The 20,024-nt window shown below is 38.0% G+C and overlaps 1 protein-coding gene across 1 annotated transcript in view; it reads right to left on the reverse strand.

Annotated features, from left to right (window-relative positions):
• Positions 1 to 20,024, reverse strand: part of sdk (sidekick cell adhesion molecule) — a 69,103-nt gene that overhangs the window by 20,362 nt on the left and 28,717 nt on the right. Inside the window, 14 exon segments of the mRNA XM_034984325.2 lie at positions 159 to 368; positions 3,956 to 4,152; positions 4,724 to 4,946; positions 5,273 to 5,685; positions 8,067 to 8,252; positions 8,657 to 8,952; positions 9,454 to 9,580; positions 10,089 to 10,244; positions 11,356 to 11,475; positions 13,725 to 14,046; positions 14,048 to 14,426; positions 14,521 to 14,746; positions 15,052 to 15,228; positions 15,446 to 15,541. Coding sequence (XP_034840216.1) covers positions 159 to 368; positions 3,956 to 4,152; positions 4,724 to 4,946; positions 5,273 to 5,685; positions 8,067 to 8,252; positions 8,657 to 8,952; positions 9,454 to 9,580; positions 10,089 to 10,244; positions 11,356 to 11,475; positions 13,725 to 14,046; positions 14,048 to 14,426; positions 14,521 to 14,746; positions 15,052 to 15,228; positions 15,446 to 15,541 — 3,128 coding nt within the window.

The following is a 20,024-nucleotide window of genomic DNA, read 5'->3' on the forward strand; positions in this document are numbered from 1 at the left end:
CACACGAACTATAAAATAACATCAAATATGTATATGGATATCTAGACTCGAGCAAGTCAGATAGCACGTCCTTGGGCACTCACCAGCGCCACGTTGCGCGGCGCGTGCGGCAGCATCGGCTCCACGTCCGACTGGCTGTCAGCCGTGATCTTACGCACCTGCACGGTCCACAGCGAGATGGAGGAGTTGCCGTCGAAGGCGGGCGTGAACTGCAGCAGCACGGAGTGCGCGGCGATGTTGGACAGCGCCAGGTTGCGCGGCGCGTGCGGCAGCACCGGCTCCACACCCGACTGGATGACTGCAGAGCGCGCTCCACCCTCGCCTACGCCCGTCAGCGCGCTCACCCAGAACTGGTACTGTGTGCTCGCCTATGCGTACAACAAAAAAAGTAAAACTTTTTAACCTTCCGTACCTCCAACGGAACTCTTATAGGATCAATCGTGTGCCCATGTGTCGATCTCTCACAGCCAATTTGCTCCGATTCTATTGGACCGAGGAATTTCTGTGACCCAAATACGGACGTGTTACTGGCCACAATGCAAAAGGAAAAAGCCAAAGGTAGAGCGTAGAGGCGCGCTTATGTCGCTAATAAGGGCGATTACGCACCGATCAGAATCCGTAAAAATACGGAACGAAGTTGTTATAGAACTATTTGTATGGTAGCTTACGCATTAACTCCGAGTTCTCTCCGTCATCCGCGAGAATATCTCGGATTTGCCTCGGATTCAAATCGGAATCTGAATCAATCATAATATGACGTACATATGTCAAAGATGTCCACCGAATAGCTCGTATTTGGATTTTGGATCAGAGATCGGATCTAGTGCGTAAGCAATATCCGGGTTCGGTCCGAGTTTTTTATATCCGTATTTTCACGGACTCGGATCGGATAAGTACGTAACCGCTGTAAGTATTCAAGAGGAAGCAAAACAGGCAGTCTCATGATAGGAAGGTAATTGCGTGGTAAGAACGCTTATGTTATTCAACGGTAGTTTTGCTGTGAGAATCGTTGGGTGTTGACAGTATTATGGATAGAACAGCAAAAAAGCTTACGATACACACTGCACGCAATAAACGAAAGGTGTATAATGAATTGATGTCATTTACCTAGACGGTTCTTAGGTCATCAAGGTCAGCAGAAAAAACCTTTTGTTTTCAACATTGATGTTCATTTTCCACAATCTCAAAAGTCATCTGTTTAGTGTAAACAATGGCTACATAATGTAAAAAAATCTTTACTAATATTATAAAGAGGAAAGATTTGTTCGTTTGCATAGGTATTAGTAATTTCAATCCACCCACTAATACCTTGGACGATCTAACCTATGGACTTGTAACGCGCCTAATATTACGAATAAAAATTTCTGTCACTTTTGGTGCGGGACGAGGAAACACTACATAGACAACTTGACACACTCACTTAACAAAGTTTTGTGTCATTATTAACACACACATATCTAAATCTTCAACACTACTACATTTTACGCACACTAATAAGTTATATACATCAACATACAAAGACATTACGAGTGTAAGACAGTCAAATTGATTTGCGATGCTACCGTATCGATATTTTAAAATATATCGATAGTTTTTCAGAAACAAAAGTAGAAGCAAGAATTTATTACTCGTATTTAATTACTTAAAACCAGTGTTTGGTCAGCGTAGCGTATTCTTGCATACATTCACCTCACTTAATAGGTAATTATCCCAAAAACTAATAATGCAACGTAAAAATAAGAAAAATATATATTTAAAAAATATGCACATACTTTTTTACTTATTTTATATCATTTTTAATCTTTTGTATTTTTTTATATAACGAAATTTTCATTTAAAATTTCGATAGTGAAAATGTGCTTATTAATGACCTTGGACGTTCTAATCTAGGTTAGATCGTCCAAGTTAATGACTTATATTATTATATAATACAAAATAAACCTGACCGCGCAAAAGCCTACCAAACATAATTAGTAGGTATATCAATCAATAAAATGTTTTTTTCTTTCCAATCAATCATTTATTTATTGCGCATTGGGTTTACATGGTAATTCCAATATGGTGTACTCTTTGTCCAAAAAAATTAAATGTAAGTTATTAAATATTACACGTATTGCCCTTACAAATTAGCAATGCAAAAATTTTCTCAATAAGCGGCAGGCGCTTTTACCCCACAGCAAAATTCCATAAGACAGATATGATACTATGAAAATAAATTAGTAAACACACACGGTGGCCTCTTCTATTTTTAACACGTCATTATTTACCATTAGGTTAATGTTATGTATATTCTTGGCGATTCTCTCTGTAAAAATATCGAAATCTGTAAAAATAAAACGATTATGATAAATTATTACCTAATCCTCATCATTGAGAAAGGTACACCTTTTAGCTACATATTACCCAGTTCAGAGACACCCTACCCCGTTTCGCGCCTATCACTAAAATTGCGTTGCTTTAATATTTTTTTTAATGTATTAAGTACGTGAAATCACAGAAATCGACTAGTTTTATTACAAGTATAGGTAGCGAAAAAATTGTGGTAATTAATAATAACTATTCTTTACTTGACTTGAAGACGGTAATTTAGTCGTTAATAATAAAGAAAATGTTTTCATCGATATCGATAATCGAACCGCAATCACTATCACATGATTCTTAAAAATCGAACCTTATGTCCTATGCAATTAAATCTAATACTGAAAAATTTTGTAAAAATAACACTATAGTCTCGTGGGGAGTGCGGTATACTATAGACGGAGAGCCAGGACCCAAAATACTGTTTGAATTTACTAAGGCTAATTTTTATATAGTTCATTAGAATGGTTGCGTACACAAACATACTGCGGTCAGTCAAGTGAACCTGAGAACAGTGACTCAGGTGCGCTATCAAAGGTGTCGTACCTGCGAGGTAATAAAATTAATTTACTAAGGCTGAAAATTGTTATTTAACTTGTATATTGCATATAAATAAAAGTTGTAATGGTTAGTCAGCAGAATATGGGGACAGAGCTGGTCAGTATGCGCAAAAAATTAGCCTTAGTAAATTCAAACAGTTTTTTGAGCGCTGGCTCTCCGTCTATAGTATACCGCACTTCCCACGAGACTAGTGTTATTTTTACTACTACGTAATTTCATGCTGTTCACGCGTATTCAAATTTTAACCTAATTTGTATATATCGAGGGTTGCAATTGTTTAGAAAAAACAAAATATAGTCTCGTGAGGAGTGTGACTCGTTTCTACCGAATTATTACGTACTCAATTACTGAATCGGTAAAGTTCTCGATTGTTATTTTATTATAATAATTTATGTAATTTAATTTATAGAAAGCGTTTATTACACCAAAAATACTTACTTATGAAATGAAATTCCATCTTTTTGTAAATTTGATGTGTTTGATTTGTTCTTGCACTCACTAACGGCACAAACAGGCATTTTTCACCTAGCGTGTAAGACGTCGTCACACATCGAAAACGATTCTGACAATGACAAAATCGATTCCGCAAACAGTGTTTATAAACGCAGTGGATTAAAAATCCATTACTATTGACAGAGGGGAATAATCATGCGAGGCGCGTCCTTAGGTTAGATCGTCCAAGACTAATACCCATGATCCTTCCAAATTTTAACTTGTTATGTTCATGGTAAGTGTCTTATAGAGTCAGTGGGTAGGTCCTGTTTTATGAAAATTTTGAACCTGCGTATCTCAGAAACGGTTTAACTTTCAAGATTTGAAACTTTCAGATTATCATCACATGTATAGTGCTTATGTATGTTTCAAATTCCGTAAGATTAGTTATGATAAGAACTTGGATCAACTTACGAGGGTGGTAAAAACAGCGCGGAATGTTTCGTGTAAATAGACACTGCGTGCGTAATATGTCGAGAATTGGCAAAACGATTTAAGTTAATTAAAAGAAATAATATCACTGCATCAGTATTAGAAAACTCACCTGCAAATGTTCGACTCGTATACTGGTATTACTGGGCGGCAGAACTTCTTCCTTGAACGTGTCAGGGTTGTCCTTTATCTGGTATTTTAACTTGTATCCTATTAGCACGCCGTTAGATTTTTTCGGCGGCGACCAAGACACTCGCACTGCCCTATCCGATATGTCGTCGAATTGCAAATTTACGATCTCGTCGGGTACTGAAATAAGTGTGATAAAAAATTGTTAGCTGTTTACATGCTTAAGGCCTATCCATGTGCACAATGTACAAAGGACAGTTAAATTGAATTATAACGCGTATAATTTGAGTCCTCATGCGCCACTTTAACTTTTTGTGTCAAATTTCATGTCTAAGATTTTAGTCCTCATTTTAAAGCTGAACCGTACTTTAAACATGACAGTTAAGGTGGCGCGTGAGGAGTCATTTTGTACGGACTATAGTTACATTTTGTAATGCTGTAATTTTTAGGCTAGGGCATAATGCATTGCAAAAATTAACTAATAAGTTTGCGTCCTTGTGCAAGTGGGTCTTAATTGCTGATTATTTCCAAATTAGTGATACCAAGTATCAACTTGAGATGGGGGATTAGAAGAATAGAGCATATTAAGGAATAGGGTAAAATCTATAAGGTATAGTTTATATTGCGGAGATATGGCGCGGACATACCCTTTTGTATAAAAACATGTTCATGGTTCATGTCATGTCTCTCTTCTAACTACTTCTATAGTATAAATAGCGCCCAAGAGATGTAATTAATAACTTCAACTTACTATCTTCTTTAGTTCTCACAAGCACGAAGTCGCTGCGAGGTCCATCGCCGGGTTCGGTGAAGCACAGCACAGAAATGTTGTAATCCGTAAACTTTTCAAGGCCGCTTATGATAGCCGTTTGTTCGGTCAGAGGGTCCAAGAGATTTGGTGGAACACTGACGAGTCTCTGTTCGACACTATCGTTAGTTGCCTCATCCCATTTCCACGCTTGAATTTTGTAGCCCTAAATAAAAAATACTTTTGAACACTACAACCATGTAACATTATTGAACTTGTGTAACTGCAAAAAACGCGCTTTTTATGCAGTGAATAAAATTATGTTCTACAAAACCCATATTATAAACGCGAGTGTTTATTTGTTGATTTGTCCTTCAAACACGCCACAACGCAGCAACGGAACGGTGTAATTTTGCATGCATATAGTTAAAGACCTGGAGGATAGCATAAGATACATTTTATATTGAAGTTTTGAAAACCTAAATCCACACGGATGAAGTCGGGGGCATCACCTTGTAAGTGATAAATCATAACATCAAAATTTGCACGTACCTGGTTAATTCCGTTAATTTTTTGCGGGTTGGGCGGCGTCCACCAAACTTGAATGGCAGTGGAGTTGGACGCTTCGCAGCGGACGCTGTCAGGCGCCGCTTCGGGCACACCCTCTTTCGTTTTTATCGTGTAACTATCAGAGAACACGCCCACACCTTTGTCGTTGTACGCAGCGATTTGCACATTGTAATCCTTCCAAGTAATCAAATCTTGTATGAGGTAATTCCTTTGGGCCTCGTTAGTTATATTCTGATAGGTCCATGGACTATTCTCGTAGCCTTTCAAACGATATCGTATAACATAGCCCAGGATATGTCCGTTCCGATGTTCCTCTAAAGGCGGCTGCCACTGAGTGATAATTTCAGAAGACGAGCGCGCCGAACCCATGAAGCCCATAGGCGGGCCAGAAGGTGCTAAAACATTATTCAACTTGTGATTATTGCTGCAATAATGTTGCTCCGATGGCGCATAAGTTGAAACTTGAGACGACAAGCAGAAGTAATGTCCCGTACATTTTGTGTCCAGGTTGCAAATAAGATCACGTAGCGCGTCAGGCATCACTATACGTGCGGGTTATTATTTTAAAGTCCGTTCATCGTAACTTGACGCGTGGAGTAATAATATGTTGACACCACTGCTTGGTTTTGGTTTCCTTAGGACGGTTTATTATTGTGTGATTTGCAATCGTGCCAACATAATATAACTCACGCCGCACGCGTCAAGTTAAGCTGAACAGACAATATAACTAAACTAAAAAATATGAATATAAGGAATGTAACGGACTCATGCAATTTCGATATTTTTGCATTACCAACTAGAACAGGCGTAGTATCAATAAAATTATTATCAAAAGAACATAACATTATCAGCATAGTAATATAAAGAATCATTCGCGACATACATTGAGGCAGCCATAGTTCATGCAAATAAAATTGGGCACATGACATTTTTTTTAAAGTAATATTTGTGCACTTTTCATTATCAATTTTATACTTTTATAATTAATAAAATCTGTAATTTATATGGAAGTTGCCGTACCTATGCGCACGGAGTTACGGCAATTCCGTGCGCATGGTACGGCAACTTTCTAACGGTCGCCGTCTACTGAGTTGCCGGGCAACTATCGATGCGTATGAGCTCTAAGATTCTTTAAGTAGATTATATGTATATCACTGACCTCTACTAATACAAGTACGCTGGATCTGTGATTGATGACCTGTTTTTGAAGCAAATTGTTCGCCATTTTGGCAGCAACAGCGTCATGAGAGCATACTTGGAACTAATATGCCATATTTTGTACAACTATTTTATTATTGTATTGTTCTATGCCGATCTGACTTTCGTAAGTGCTTGTATAAGTCTAAATCGAAATAAATACAAAAAAATATAAAAATATAAATATAAAAATTATATTAGGAGACATTTGTCAATATAGTGTCAACATGAAAAGCATTTGACAGAAAATGACAATTTATAATAATATTCCCGGTAAGTAACCGGCACAAAAATAACTGTCATTTTGTCCACACACCTCTTCCAGCGTACTTGTATTTATGTCCATTTCAGTGAGGTATACTGTATAAGTCATGTACCCTGTAATAAGTTCGACAAGGTTTTTACATACCGATGGCAAAATAAACAATGACGAGACATGAGGATCGACAAAGAATGAACGTACAATCGAAAAGCGGAAATAAAATTTAGTCGTACAGTAAATAATAATTAATGAATACGATTTAAATATACCATTTGGTTTTTACATTTCTGCATACCTTGGCAGCATATTATGTCGCTGGCTGCTTGGTCACAAAAAGAAAAATAATTTTATTGTGAGCGATGAGCGGCTGAAGTACGAGTTTGTTACAGAATGGGACATAGTGATTTATATACTCTTCAGTATAAGTAATACAAGTATTTTGTGCAAATAGAGTTTTTCATAAGTGTTAAAATACATTTAAAGCAAACAAGGGTCTATTCAGATAGACCACAGTTGCAAAAATGTCGCCAGGCAGTTATGTAAATGATCTGTTGACAAATAACGTGGTTGCGATGTAGTTGCGTTTAGCGACAGAATCACGCACAATGCGCTCGAGTGCGTTTGAGGCCACGATGTCATACATATTGACAACACGCTCACGAAAACTGTCGAATGCGACTGTGAACTGTCTTAAGATTGATCCACACCTGCGCACGCGCACGAATCGTGCACACAACGCCCATCGAACACCTATGGACGCATCACTATCTATGTGCGCAAGTGCATGTGGCGAACGGTAACCGGCAGGATATATTGTACATCGATCTATAGAAAGAGATAGCGGTTTCGTAGAGCATTGTCTCTGTCGTTGAGACCGACAAAACGTCACATAGGTATCAGTGACAGAGGCAACGCTCTACGAAGCCGAAATCTCTTTCTAAAGGTCGATGTACAATATTTCCTGCCGGCTACTGTATAATATGTTTGTACTCATTCCCAAAAACTCATGAACTCACGCCATGTATTGTATACAGCAGGCACGCGAACCGCTCGCAAACCACTTCTGGATACGCCTGAATTATGTTCTTATGATGCGCGTTGTGTGCACAGTTCATGCGCGTGCGCAAGTGTGGATTGGTCGTTACTTGTGAATGGAACTTCGCGTTTTCATATAATTTTGTACCTGTAGTCATTTTTGCTCGCGTGGCTGGGTTTGACAAGAATATTAAGGAAATGACTAAGATAGTTTATCGTTTTAAGCCTTATGGACTACGTTTATTAATACTGACTAATCTTGTAAGTGTTGTGACGTCATACCTTCTTGAGGCAAGGTCAAAACCTCTGTTGGATCGGAAGGGGGTCCCTCCCCCACAGTATTGACTGCAGATACTCGAAATTGGTAGGATGTTGCTGCTTTCAAGCTAGTTAGCAACACCCAACGCTGACTAGCTGATACGTTCATCGATTCTGTCACCCAGTTCAATAACGGATCAGGTGTTGGACCTAAAAATTGCAGAACGTTATAACATAACAGTAATATTACAGTTACCTCAGCCTTGAACTCCGTTGTTTTATTAGTTAACTAGATGATCCCCACAACTTCGTCCGGGTGGATTTAGGCGTTTTAAAATTCCAAGAGAACCGTACGATTTTTCGGGATACTAAGTAGCCTTTATCCGTATACGGGATGCAAGCTATCTCTATACCAAATAGATGATATTCACGACTTCGTCTACGTGGAATTTGGTTTTTTAAAATTCCGTTAATTTTCCAGGATAAAAAGTAGCCTATGTCCATCCTCGGGAGCTTCTGTAACGAAAAATCCAACAGTTCTCACGGGATTAAGAAAACTAAATCTATGCGGGCGAATTCGCGGGCATCATGTAGTTATAAATGAAATTACAAACCAAACTCGGGCACGATGCGCCGCTGCACTATGTACTTCTGCACGGGCGAGTTGCCGTCGAAGCCGGGGGTCCAGGAGACGTTGACGGCGCGCTGCGGCGCGGCGTCGAGCCGCTCGGCGCGCACGTTGGTGGGCGCGAAGGGCAGCTCGATGACGGCGAGAAGCGCGCGCCGCGTGTGGTTGCCGCCCGGCGACGTCACCACGCACGTGTACTCGCCCGCGTCGGTGGCGCGCACGGCCTGCACCTGCAGCGCGCCGTCGCCCGACACCCACACGCGGGATCCGGCTGTCATTGGCCTAAAATCACCACTTTTAGTTAAGGTTCCATATCTCATAATTAAGTTCACGGTTATCAAATAACGGGACGCAAGCATGCAAGACGTAAAATAATCTAGGTATAGCTACCTACAAATATTTGAAAAGAGCAACCGCCGAGTTTCTTGCTGGTTCTTCTCGGTAGGAAAGGCATTCCGAACCAGTGGTAGATGCATCCGACTATTCGTAAGTACTTGTAAAAGTTTATACGAATAAAAAAGATTTTTATTTTTTTTACCTACGCAAAATTGCATTGAAGCCTTTTGGATTTTTCTATAAATAACCGTTCAAATGCTCTGATAGATATTCCGTCTAAAATTATTTGAGAGAATTTATTTTATTGTAGAAATACACTTTCGATTTTCACCATAATATTGTGCTTGCCTGAACTTAAAAGCAAAAGTTAGAGAATCGATGCGTGAAAATCATGAGCGTAAAGATTTATCTTGATCTTGTCTTATGGCTACTAAATATAGGTCTTACTGTTTGTTGTGGAACCAGTCGATGTTATACTTGACGTTCGGATCACTGGATACTTTGCACTGCAATGTTGCGGTGTGTCCTAATAATACTCTCGTATCAACGGGCGGTGCAATTATCTGTGTCCTCACTAAAAAATAAAATTATTATAGTCACATATTAGGCCACACACTGCATTCAGAGAAAATTCAAATCTTGAAAACATTTGCGTCCGTTTTGACGGATGTAGCCGCCACCACCGCTCGCATGACGGCTCTGATTCGGATCGGATGCAGTGCGCGATATTGTGATTAATTCGATCCATGAATAATGAAATTCGGATCTGAAAAGCCTAACGGCCGAAGTCATAATATCTTTCTCCAGTTTCAGGCACAGAAGTCTCACTCCGCAAAGACATATAAACGACTACTCTTGTTAGGACGCAATAAAGTGCATACTTCACACAGCCTAAAATTTTATAAACATCTCTCGCCTAAACTCATATATATATATCTCTCTCTCTCTCTCTTATAAGAGAAGGGTTACGCGAGAACCATCTAAAGGGCGCTCCACCGCACAGTGTCACATGATCAAGTAAGCCCAGCCTGGTATTATACATGATGTGCATATTAATTTTCGCTGTATAATATTATGCTCACCAAGAACTGTAAGGTACGCTTCGCCAGACACTTTCCCAGCGTCATTTGCACGGACACAAGTATATTTTCCACTATCCACTGTAGTTGTGCTGGTAATTAGCAAGTCTCCCTCCTCCAAGGCTTGTAATCTTCCGGATAAATTTATTATGAGAGAATCTGGAATTTTCGGAGCGATAAATTAATTTTACATCCGCTGAAAACTTGTAAATGACTAGTGTGGTGCTTTTAACTTTACGAGGACTATGAATTTTTAGCACAATACAGTTATTTCAGACTTGTGAGTTGATGTAAATTTTATGAACCATGTTTTATGCAAGCAAATGTCATCTTATATTATCATCCTGTATTTAAAATTGAAAGAAAGTCTTGTTTAAAATGTAAATAGATACGTTTAGGACTATCTCAGTAGGGCACCAGTGGCGGCGCAACCAGTCGCGCTACCATTAGAATGTATACAGCTTTATGGAGGATACCTCACCTGAGTTGCGCTTAGTTGCGCAACTAATTTGGTGGCGGTAGCCAGGACCACCCGCTGATGGCGCAACCACTAAATCATGTCCAGTGCTATTTGGCGTCTCACTCACTCAACCACCGACCTGGTATCTGCTCTGGTGTTTGTCGGTTAGTAGCTCAAGACACCACGGTGGCAAGACCGGTGGCGTCGCCATGGTGTCCTAGTGAGATATTAGCCTTAGGGTTGTAACGTACTTCCCAACTTTACAAAATATCCACTTTAAAGTTGGATGTGAAGAATTGGAAGGAAAATAATATTCGTCTTGTCTCGAAAATATAAAACTTGGTATGGCTAGACTAGGTACATAAAGTACTCATAATATAGCATAGGTAATAATAATGATGGTAGCTATCTAGCACTGAAATTCATAGTTAAGATAGGGGCTTCTTTATAGGATCATTCCGACGAATATGTGTCATATTCAACCTTATTGCATTGCATAAAGGTTGAGTTTGACACATGCCATCTGAATGAATTCCAGGGTAGCCCCCCATCCCCACTTATCGTTTTTGTCGTTAGTCGCTTGATGTTCCAGTGGCATTACATTTTGACACAAAATCGGTTTTCGACAAGTGTGAATAGCTTCATATAAAATGTTCTGCCACTGGAACATCCGATTTAAATCGGAGTCCGACAAACGATCAGTGGGAACGGGGGGTAAGTGTTAACAATGGGAATATGATAGATGTTGAAAATCAAAATGGTAGAAATGCAATTTATGGTGATAGTGATGCAAAGGGGAGTGTATCGTACCGTTGAAGTACCAGGTAACGTTGGGCGTGGGGGCGCCGACGGCTCGGCACACGATGGTGGCGTCCTTCCCGTCCAGCACAGTGAGGTTGGCCGGCGCGCTCTGCATTATGGGCGGGGTCGCTACAAGCCACACGCGCACTTAGTACGAGCGCTACATTGTACAGTGTGCACTACGCACTATTATAGTGGAAAACCAATAATTCCTAATACTATTTATATTATTTATTATTAGTAACTACACGATTCAATTAGCGATTTCAACTTTTAATTTTTAAAAAAATGGTCAAGTACGAGTTGAAGTCGCGCATCGAGGGTTCCGTACCTTGGGGTGACAGCCAGGTAACCTCAGAGTGTGCCTGGGTGTTGCTAGTCCCTTTTGGATGCGTCCAAAGGGAAGAGTAGTATTCGGACCGGTGCACCTCGGTAACGTGGTTAATAATCTCTCTTCGGGCATATTGTTGACTGTGGCTATTGACTATTGCTTCGGTGTTCCCGTGACCCAGTCGCCAAGCGACGCGCAGGAGCACCGCAGGGTTTTCATTTATTTGCGAGTGCCAAAATATGGAAAAATTGCCGTAATTTTTAATTGCATTGACTGAGAAGTTTGATTTTTTTAGTTCCAAGTATAGACCTTAAAATTTGATATTAATTTCAATTTGAGACCTCCACTCGTTCCTGAGAAAAGGGATTTTGAAAGACACACAAATAGACAGATGGACAGTGAAGTGATCAAAATAAGTAAGGGTTCCTTTTTTCCTATTGAGGTACGGAACCCTGAAAATGATAATTGATTTACACACGCTAGTTAAAAGCTTTATTTATAGATATCATAGGTACATACTGTAGATTATAAACCTTTTCAAACAGGTTTAACAATGCAAGCTAATGAATCGTGTAGCTCTATGAATAAGTTAGACGGTTAGTATTCATAAAATGTATACCTACAACTACATATTTAAATTATTACATCAATACTCGTATATAATAAACACAAACTTATATAACAAAATATATTCTAAAACGCCATGCTAATTAGTAATTAATTATGCACTACCTAACTTACCCACTATAGTGTAAATTTTACTAAAAAATATTACTTGATTTTAGATCTAACCAATACCAAATAATTACGATCGCTGATTATAGTTTAGGTTTTTTTTCAAATTCTCAAAAAGAGGTTCTCAATTCGGCGCGTATATTAATAGTTATATTTTTTAACTACAAAATAATCTATTATACTTTATTGACTACATAAGTTGTTGTCTAATAAAGTAACAAAAATACACAGAATTTATTATGTGTTTTTTCATCCATGAGTTGGATATAACAATCCACAACCAATTATTATTGTGAAGATAAAAAAAATTGACGCACTGATAACTTTCATCATGCACAAAATATGGATTTTAGATAGTGTAATAATTCGATAAGATTGATATCTAGGTACACCAAAAAGGACTGTACTACAAAATACAAGAAAAATGATAATATAATGTACATTATGTTATAAACCAATTCAAATTACATCTATTAAGCAACGACAATGCATAACTTCTTTTTCACATGCTCCTAAGCTACTTGATATGATCTTGCAATAGAATACGAGTATCACAGCTAACTTGACACCGCAATGTGCTAAATAATTATTGTATTATATTTATGGCCTATGCATTGAAAAATATATTTTAATTAAATAATAAAATTAACATTTAGCATAAAATGGGCCTCGAATTGAATGCCAACTGTGATAAAATTTTAGTAGTTTAAGCACACATTTTGACTTTGTTCTACAATTTAGAAATGCCTACATAGAATACTTAATATACAACTTAGAATATCTTATTCTAATTTAAAATAACAAACAATGGGCCCGATTCTCTTGTACACAATCTCTTAACTAAACTAAATTAACAGGTCTAAATCTAGTGCTATCCTTTTCCTCAAGCAACATTATGAAAGGGATAGCAATAGATTTAGACGTGCCATTTTAGTTTAGTTTAGAGATTGTGTACAACGGAATCAGCCACAATTTTAAAGTAAGATAGATAAGAAAGATAAAATAAAAGTTCAAGAATTGGTGTAAATGATGACGTGACTGGTTTATAGAAAAAAATTAAGCAAACACACGGGTGGTGTGAGATCAAATACGCTCAACAGTGCATGAATAACACCAATATATAAGTTTCTTACTGCCGGTATCAAATTTGAAAGCTTTTGCCTTTTTATCGGTAGTCCTCATTCTTATTAACTTCATGTGACTGCGCGGAAGGCGAATATTTTCCTTTGCTGTTTAATAATGTAAATAATTATTATGTATTTTATTATATCAATTGATTACCTAGTTGCTAACCGTGTCAGACGGTACTTACTTTTAATTTTCAACCAGGTGTATATAGAAGACTCTCCAGCTTCATTGCTCGAGATACATTGGTATATGCCCATATCTTCCATCTTCAAGTTACTGATAACGAGTGACCTATCCACTTCCACTCTGTATCGGCCGCCGCCGTCATCAACATCAGCGTTATCGGAGTTCTCAGCATCGGCCCCGACGCTTGCAATCTTTCTTGCATCTTTATACCATGTTATACTCGGTATCGGCATGCCTTGTACATTGCATTCTAGAACGATCGTACTACCGAACTCACCAAACGTTTCTGATTTTAAAGACATCATCACTGGTTTTTTCAAAAACAGTAACCACCGCTGACGCAGTTACAGTGGCGAAACCACCAGATTTTAATCTCGCTTGACATGTATACTGTCCAGTGTGATTTAAAGTGGCCGATATGAGACTCAGTGTTCGATTCCACTGATCGTTCAAGTCGTAAGTAATTCCTGCTAAGTCGATCAATATGCCGTCTTTGAACCACAGCGTTTCAAGCTCATGTAGTGGCCTTGCGTTTGCGATACAATAAATAGTTGTATATTCCTGACCTTTGATTATCTTAGTGTCTTGGGGCTTAATAATAATCTCTGGGGCTATTTCTTTGTTGTCGTCACCGATGACGTCTAACCTGATGTATGGACTATTTTCCATTTTGCCTAACTGAGTATTTATTGCCCGCGCTCTACAAATATTGAAAATTAATATTATGGGTAAGTAGTTCACACAAAACAAAACCCTGTTTAAATATAAGGAGTTAAGGACAACAAATCTCTCACCTGTAAGCTTTTTGGTCATCTTCAGAAGCGCATAGTATTACTAGTTGATGTTTATCAGTGTTTGCGTATTTCTGATCGTATCGTAAAACTCCGTTTACACTATTTTCTTCTAGCCAAATTACCGTTGGTGGTGGTTCCGACTCTATGTGTGGGAAATCTAGAATAGCTGCTCTACCAGATTCAACCTTCACTGATTTCTCGATAGTGTTCTCAAAAACTCCCATGTCTGCAAATATAAATATTCAAAAAATATAAAGCCCAAATTATAATTTATCAGGACATGCATTTCATTACAAATGATATCTCTGACATTATGAAAAATAATTAATCGTTATCAGCATCCAATTGTGCAATGTTAGAAATCAAATGAAATCAAAATTTTGCTAATTTTAATGTAAATAATGGATACTACATATTATAAGGTTAGATCCGATCACAATCTACTGCTGCAGACAGTGTGCATAAATACAATGTTTAGTATACATACCTATCTAATCATTAAAGTAGAACTAGAAAATATCAGAAACTTACAAGCGACGACGATGTTATTCTTCTCGCTGAAAATCGCACCAACATCATTTTTTGCGATACATTGATAGGCACCTGCGTCCTGGCGTTGAGTATTGTGGATTTTAAAAAATAATTCAGAAGAGTATTCGCCTAAAGGTATACCGTTTTTTAGCCATCTATACATCGGTTGCGGGATTCCTAAAAATAATGATAGTTTTAATAAAACACTTGTATTGTTTAGCAATGAGTTTAAGTTTAATAAGATTTTTTTAAATTGTAAATACATATTACAATAAAACTTAAAGCTTGCCTCATCTATAAGAATACCGCTGCTATAAGAATATTGGCTGCATTTCTGCGCTGAAGGCTGATCCTTTGCGCGAAATATGAAGAATAAATAGTATATTATAGCTACCTATTGCTGAGCACTGTAATATTTTTGTTGTGCCTTCTCTGACTATGCTATTGGAAGATGAAGGTTGCATTGTAAACCGTGGCGGCTGCATTTGAGCTGAAAAGAAAGACATTATTATTAACAGAATGTACAGTCCAGTTTTTGCAGTTATGAATTTCGCGGTTTTTAGGGTTCCGTACCTCAAAAGGAAAAACGGAACCCTTATAGGATCACTTTGTGTCTGTCTGTCTGTCGGTCTGTCAAGAAACCTACAGGGTACTTCCCGTTGACCTAGAATCATGAATTTTGGCAGGTAGGTAGATCTTATAGCTGACATTTGGGGAAAAATCTGAAAACCGTGATTTTATGGTTACATCACACAAAAAAATTAAATTGTGGTCATAAACTAATAATTAGTATTTTCATTTTTCTAAGTAAGATAACTATATCAAGTGGGGTATCATATGAAAGGTCTTCACCTGTGCATTCTAAAACAGATTTTTATGTATTTTTATGTATCATAGTTTTTGAATTATTGAGCAAAATGTCGAAAAAATACGACCGTAGTACGAAACCCTCATTGCGCGAGCCTGACTCGCACTTGGCCGGTTTTTTTTAATAAAAATGGTGAGCAAAGGCCCATGAACATTTGCAGTAGGTACCAGAGTACCCACCAATGCGTTGCCGGCCTTTCAGGAATTTGTTGTTAATTTTCGTGTGGATATAATTATATTACTATGAAAACGATTTGATCTATTCTATATTTGCATCCATATTCGCGATTACCGGCAAGGCCGTTGATCTCCTCTTCCTTTTCCGATAAACTCATACTAATATCACACCCCTAAATTCCGATAGCGGTTTCTATTTAGACATACCATCAGTACGATCGTAGTAAAGCTTAACATAACTACAAATATAATATCTAGCTATACAGGTAATATATATATTTTTAACTGCATCATTATAGTTGTATAGCCAACATTCTTAGGGTATGATGATGTTATGTTTTTATTGCATTCAACGTTAACACATCGCGTGATTCACCGAGGACCGTAAGAAAAGAGTAAAAAATGCGATCAATTAGGAGTCTTCGCATTCAATTCAGTCGATCTGACTAACCAGCACCATTAATAAAACGTTCTACAGTACGCGGCAGAAAATTATGTACTTATATATGTATGTATGTGTATGTATGTGTTTAGAAAGAGATAGCGGTTTCGTAAAGCATTGTCTCTGTCGTTGAGACCGACAAAACGTTACATAGGTATGAGTGACAGAGACAACGCTCTACAAAGCCGAAATGTCATTCTAAAGGTCGACGTAGAATATTTCTTGCCGGCTACTGTACTACTTGTTGACCGCATTTATCCTCGTGAGTAACTAACTGTAAGAATGTAGTTTGACATTGTTTTGGACTCACCAGAGACAACATTTATTTGGGGCACAATATATGGTGATTAAATAGGTTTACGGTGGATATAATTTAAAAGCTTGGATAACTACAAGGTTTTAGTAAAGTTAAGAGCGGTTTTGATTTGGTTGGAGAGTCCCTGTCGACTCTACCATAAGTTCGCACGTTGTTTTTATATAAGGATAAATGGAAAAGCTAGTACAAAAAAAGTAAAGATTTTCATATTAATTTCAAAGAATAAGTAATTGAAATATTAATTATCTAACAATGAATGGCAACAAATACTTGACATAGTTTTTGATTACAACAAAAATCACACAACTATCATGTAGCATGCCATATGGTTACTTAGGTTAAGATTCACGTACCTAATAGAAATAGAAAATAATTTGCTATAATAATGAATAGCTATGTAGGTATGTTTAATGTATATCTTCATTGGGGACAGCTTCTAATAAACTTGATAGCCACTTAATGTAATGAAAGAAACTAATCTAAGCTCCTAAGCTGTTCGCTTCTATCCCTTATTGCATCGAGTCTCGGTCTACTCGACATTCTTCTACTTTAGCTCTATTACTGCCTAAGTGAATTATCCAGATTGGTAGAATTGAAATGAGTTCTTTTTGGCCTCATTCTATTAAATAAAGGTAGGTTAGGTACTACGTAGTAACTGTATTCCAATATTAAACCGACATACATACTCGTATAAATACGTATATCTTATCAAGTACAATAGTGATACTATCACCAGTCGGGACTTAAAATTGTTGGGATTTGGTCATTCCCTTGGGCTGACAAGGGTTCGCTGGTGCTTTGCCTGACAATTTGTCAGGCTCTAGCCTGTAATCTGGTAATAAAACACCGTAATTGTATCTAATGGATACTATCAATGGCTATCTTAGGCCACCAACACAGCTTTTTTATCTTAGTCAAATCCGCATAATATTATGTATATATACCAAATATTATTACTACAGGAATGTGCAGCAGCCAGACATGTATCTTATTGTGGTTAATATTACTTATTTTAATTTTGGCACTTTTTAACTGGTAAAATTATACTAAATGACTGGCATGGGTTTGAAATATCATCTAGCTCTAAGGCTCAACCAGTTTTCAACGACCAGCACCATCGATATGCCGATTAGCTGATGCCCACTTCTTCGTCCGGTTAGGTTTCTAAAAATCCCTGGGAAACTCTTCGATTTATCAGAATAAAAAGCCTATGTCACTCTCCAGGTCCTATACATACAAAAACACATGTCGTTCATTGCTCCGCTTTGACGCGATTGAAGGACAAAACAACAAACAAACACACTTTCGCATTTATAATGTCTAGTGATATAGTTCGTACAAACTACGTCGTGCAAGTGACCTAATATTTAAGTTCGATAAGACGTAGTGAATAAAAATACGACTATCACCGTTTATTGTAACACCGTGTGTAGATTTAGAAGATAAAGGAAACGGTTTGTATGAAGAGCGTTATTTGTTTAGTTTTTACGTGCTATTGATTGACTGCCGGGCGGCCCAGTTAACAAGTAACTAGCAACACGTGTAACTGTGGTTGCATTATGGGTTACATTATTGATTATTTATAGGAAACATCTTTGTTACAGTTTTTCCTAACTGTTGTCTAATAACCACATTAGGTAGTGAGATTGTTTCAGTTGCAACGGAGAGCTTTAGATAAAACTAGCGTATTCCCGCGACTTCGTCTACGTGGAACAAATTCCAAAGCCCTTTTTCAACCCTTAGGGGTTGAATTTTCAAAAACCCTTTCTTAGCGGATGCCTACGTCATAATAGCAATATGCATGCCAAATTTCAGCCCGATCCGTCTAGTAGTTTGAGCTGTGCGTTGATACTTGATATATCAGTCAGTCAGTCAGTCACCTTTTCCTTTTATATATTTAGATAAAGATAATTAGGTATGTATTACGAAACATTAGCAAGAACTATGTTACTAAAACCTTGCTTTAATGTCAATATCTACATTTAAGAATTTGCCTCGTGCGTAGACTGAGGCAAAGGCGCATCCAAACGGCCGAGGCAGCGCGATGGCACACGTCTACAGTGTACAACACCAACCGGTTCACTTCACGAGGCTTTGCTAGATAAAGCAAAGCCTCATAATGGTAGGGGAGCCCAAGCGGGGATTTTGACATTTACTCGAGCGCGTCAGATTAAGTTTATTAGATGCAGGAAAGGGTGCATTTTAATAATCTGATAATTTGAGCGCGACATAAGGAAATGGGATAACCACAAAGTTTCACACATCAGCCATGACTTTCTTTTGAATAGGAGCTACTTAACCCTCACTTAACATCCCTTCTCAATATCTGACGCGCTCGAAAAATATTTTTGGTTCTATTTTTTTTTATAGACTCGCGCTTGGCTGCAATTAGACCTGGTGGCAAGTGATGATGTGGCCTAAGATGGAGCGCCCCTTTCTACCCCTTTGTACGGCCACCCGCACCATGCAAACCGGCAGGTTAATATTTTTCCGATAACAGAAATTGTACGTCGGGCGCGCCTACACTATTAATATCTGAAGCGCTCGAGTATTTCTCGAGCACGCTCTCCCCACCAGTGAAAGGGCATACATCATTATAACCTTTTTTTCTTATTAGCACCTAATCTTCACAACTCTAGGTCCCCACGACGCTCAGGTAAATCCAAATTGAGCCTCTTGGGCTCCCTTACTATAAGCTGTCGCGCTTAGTGGGACCTGCTAATTAATCAATCCTAAAAGAAAGAGGTTCTTTTTTTCTCTATTTTTCATAACAGAAATGTTGTTAAATTATAATTATATTTAGTTTTGTATAGGTACGGCGAGGCCTTTACTAGGTTTGTGGTAACTTTTGACTGTGGAAAACAAAACACCCATTGTGTGTACACTAGTGATGCCACAGCATGGTTTAACGCTTGGCGGCTAATGATAATCAACATTGATAAAAGTGATAAGATACTGTGTACTACTTCGACATAAATAAATGTGATTAAACTAACCTACTTAAAATGAAGCCAAAGTAACTACTATTGGCGGCAATTTTTACTGCAGATATAGATAGATAACTTCCAACATTTTTAACGAAGCCCAGTAGGTAATTAAATTACATTTATATTCAGGATATAAATGTTCCTTTTGAGTACCTTCCTACCCCTAATGAGAAGAGCAACCGCC

Source organism: Maniola hyperantus, chromosome 3 (assembly GCF_902806685.2).
Source record: "Maniola hyperantus chromosome 3, iAphHyp1.2, whole genome shotgun sequence".
NCBI classification, from domain to species: Eukaryota; Metazoa; Arthropoda; class Insecta; order Lepidoptera; family Nymphalidae; genus Maniola; species Maniola hyperantus.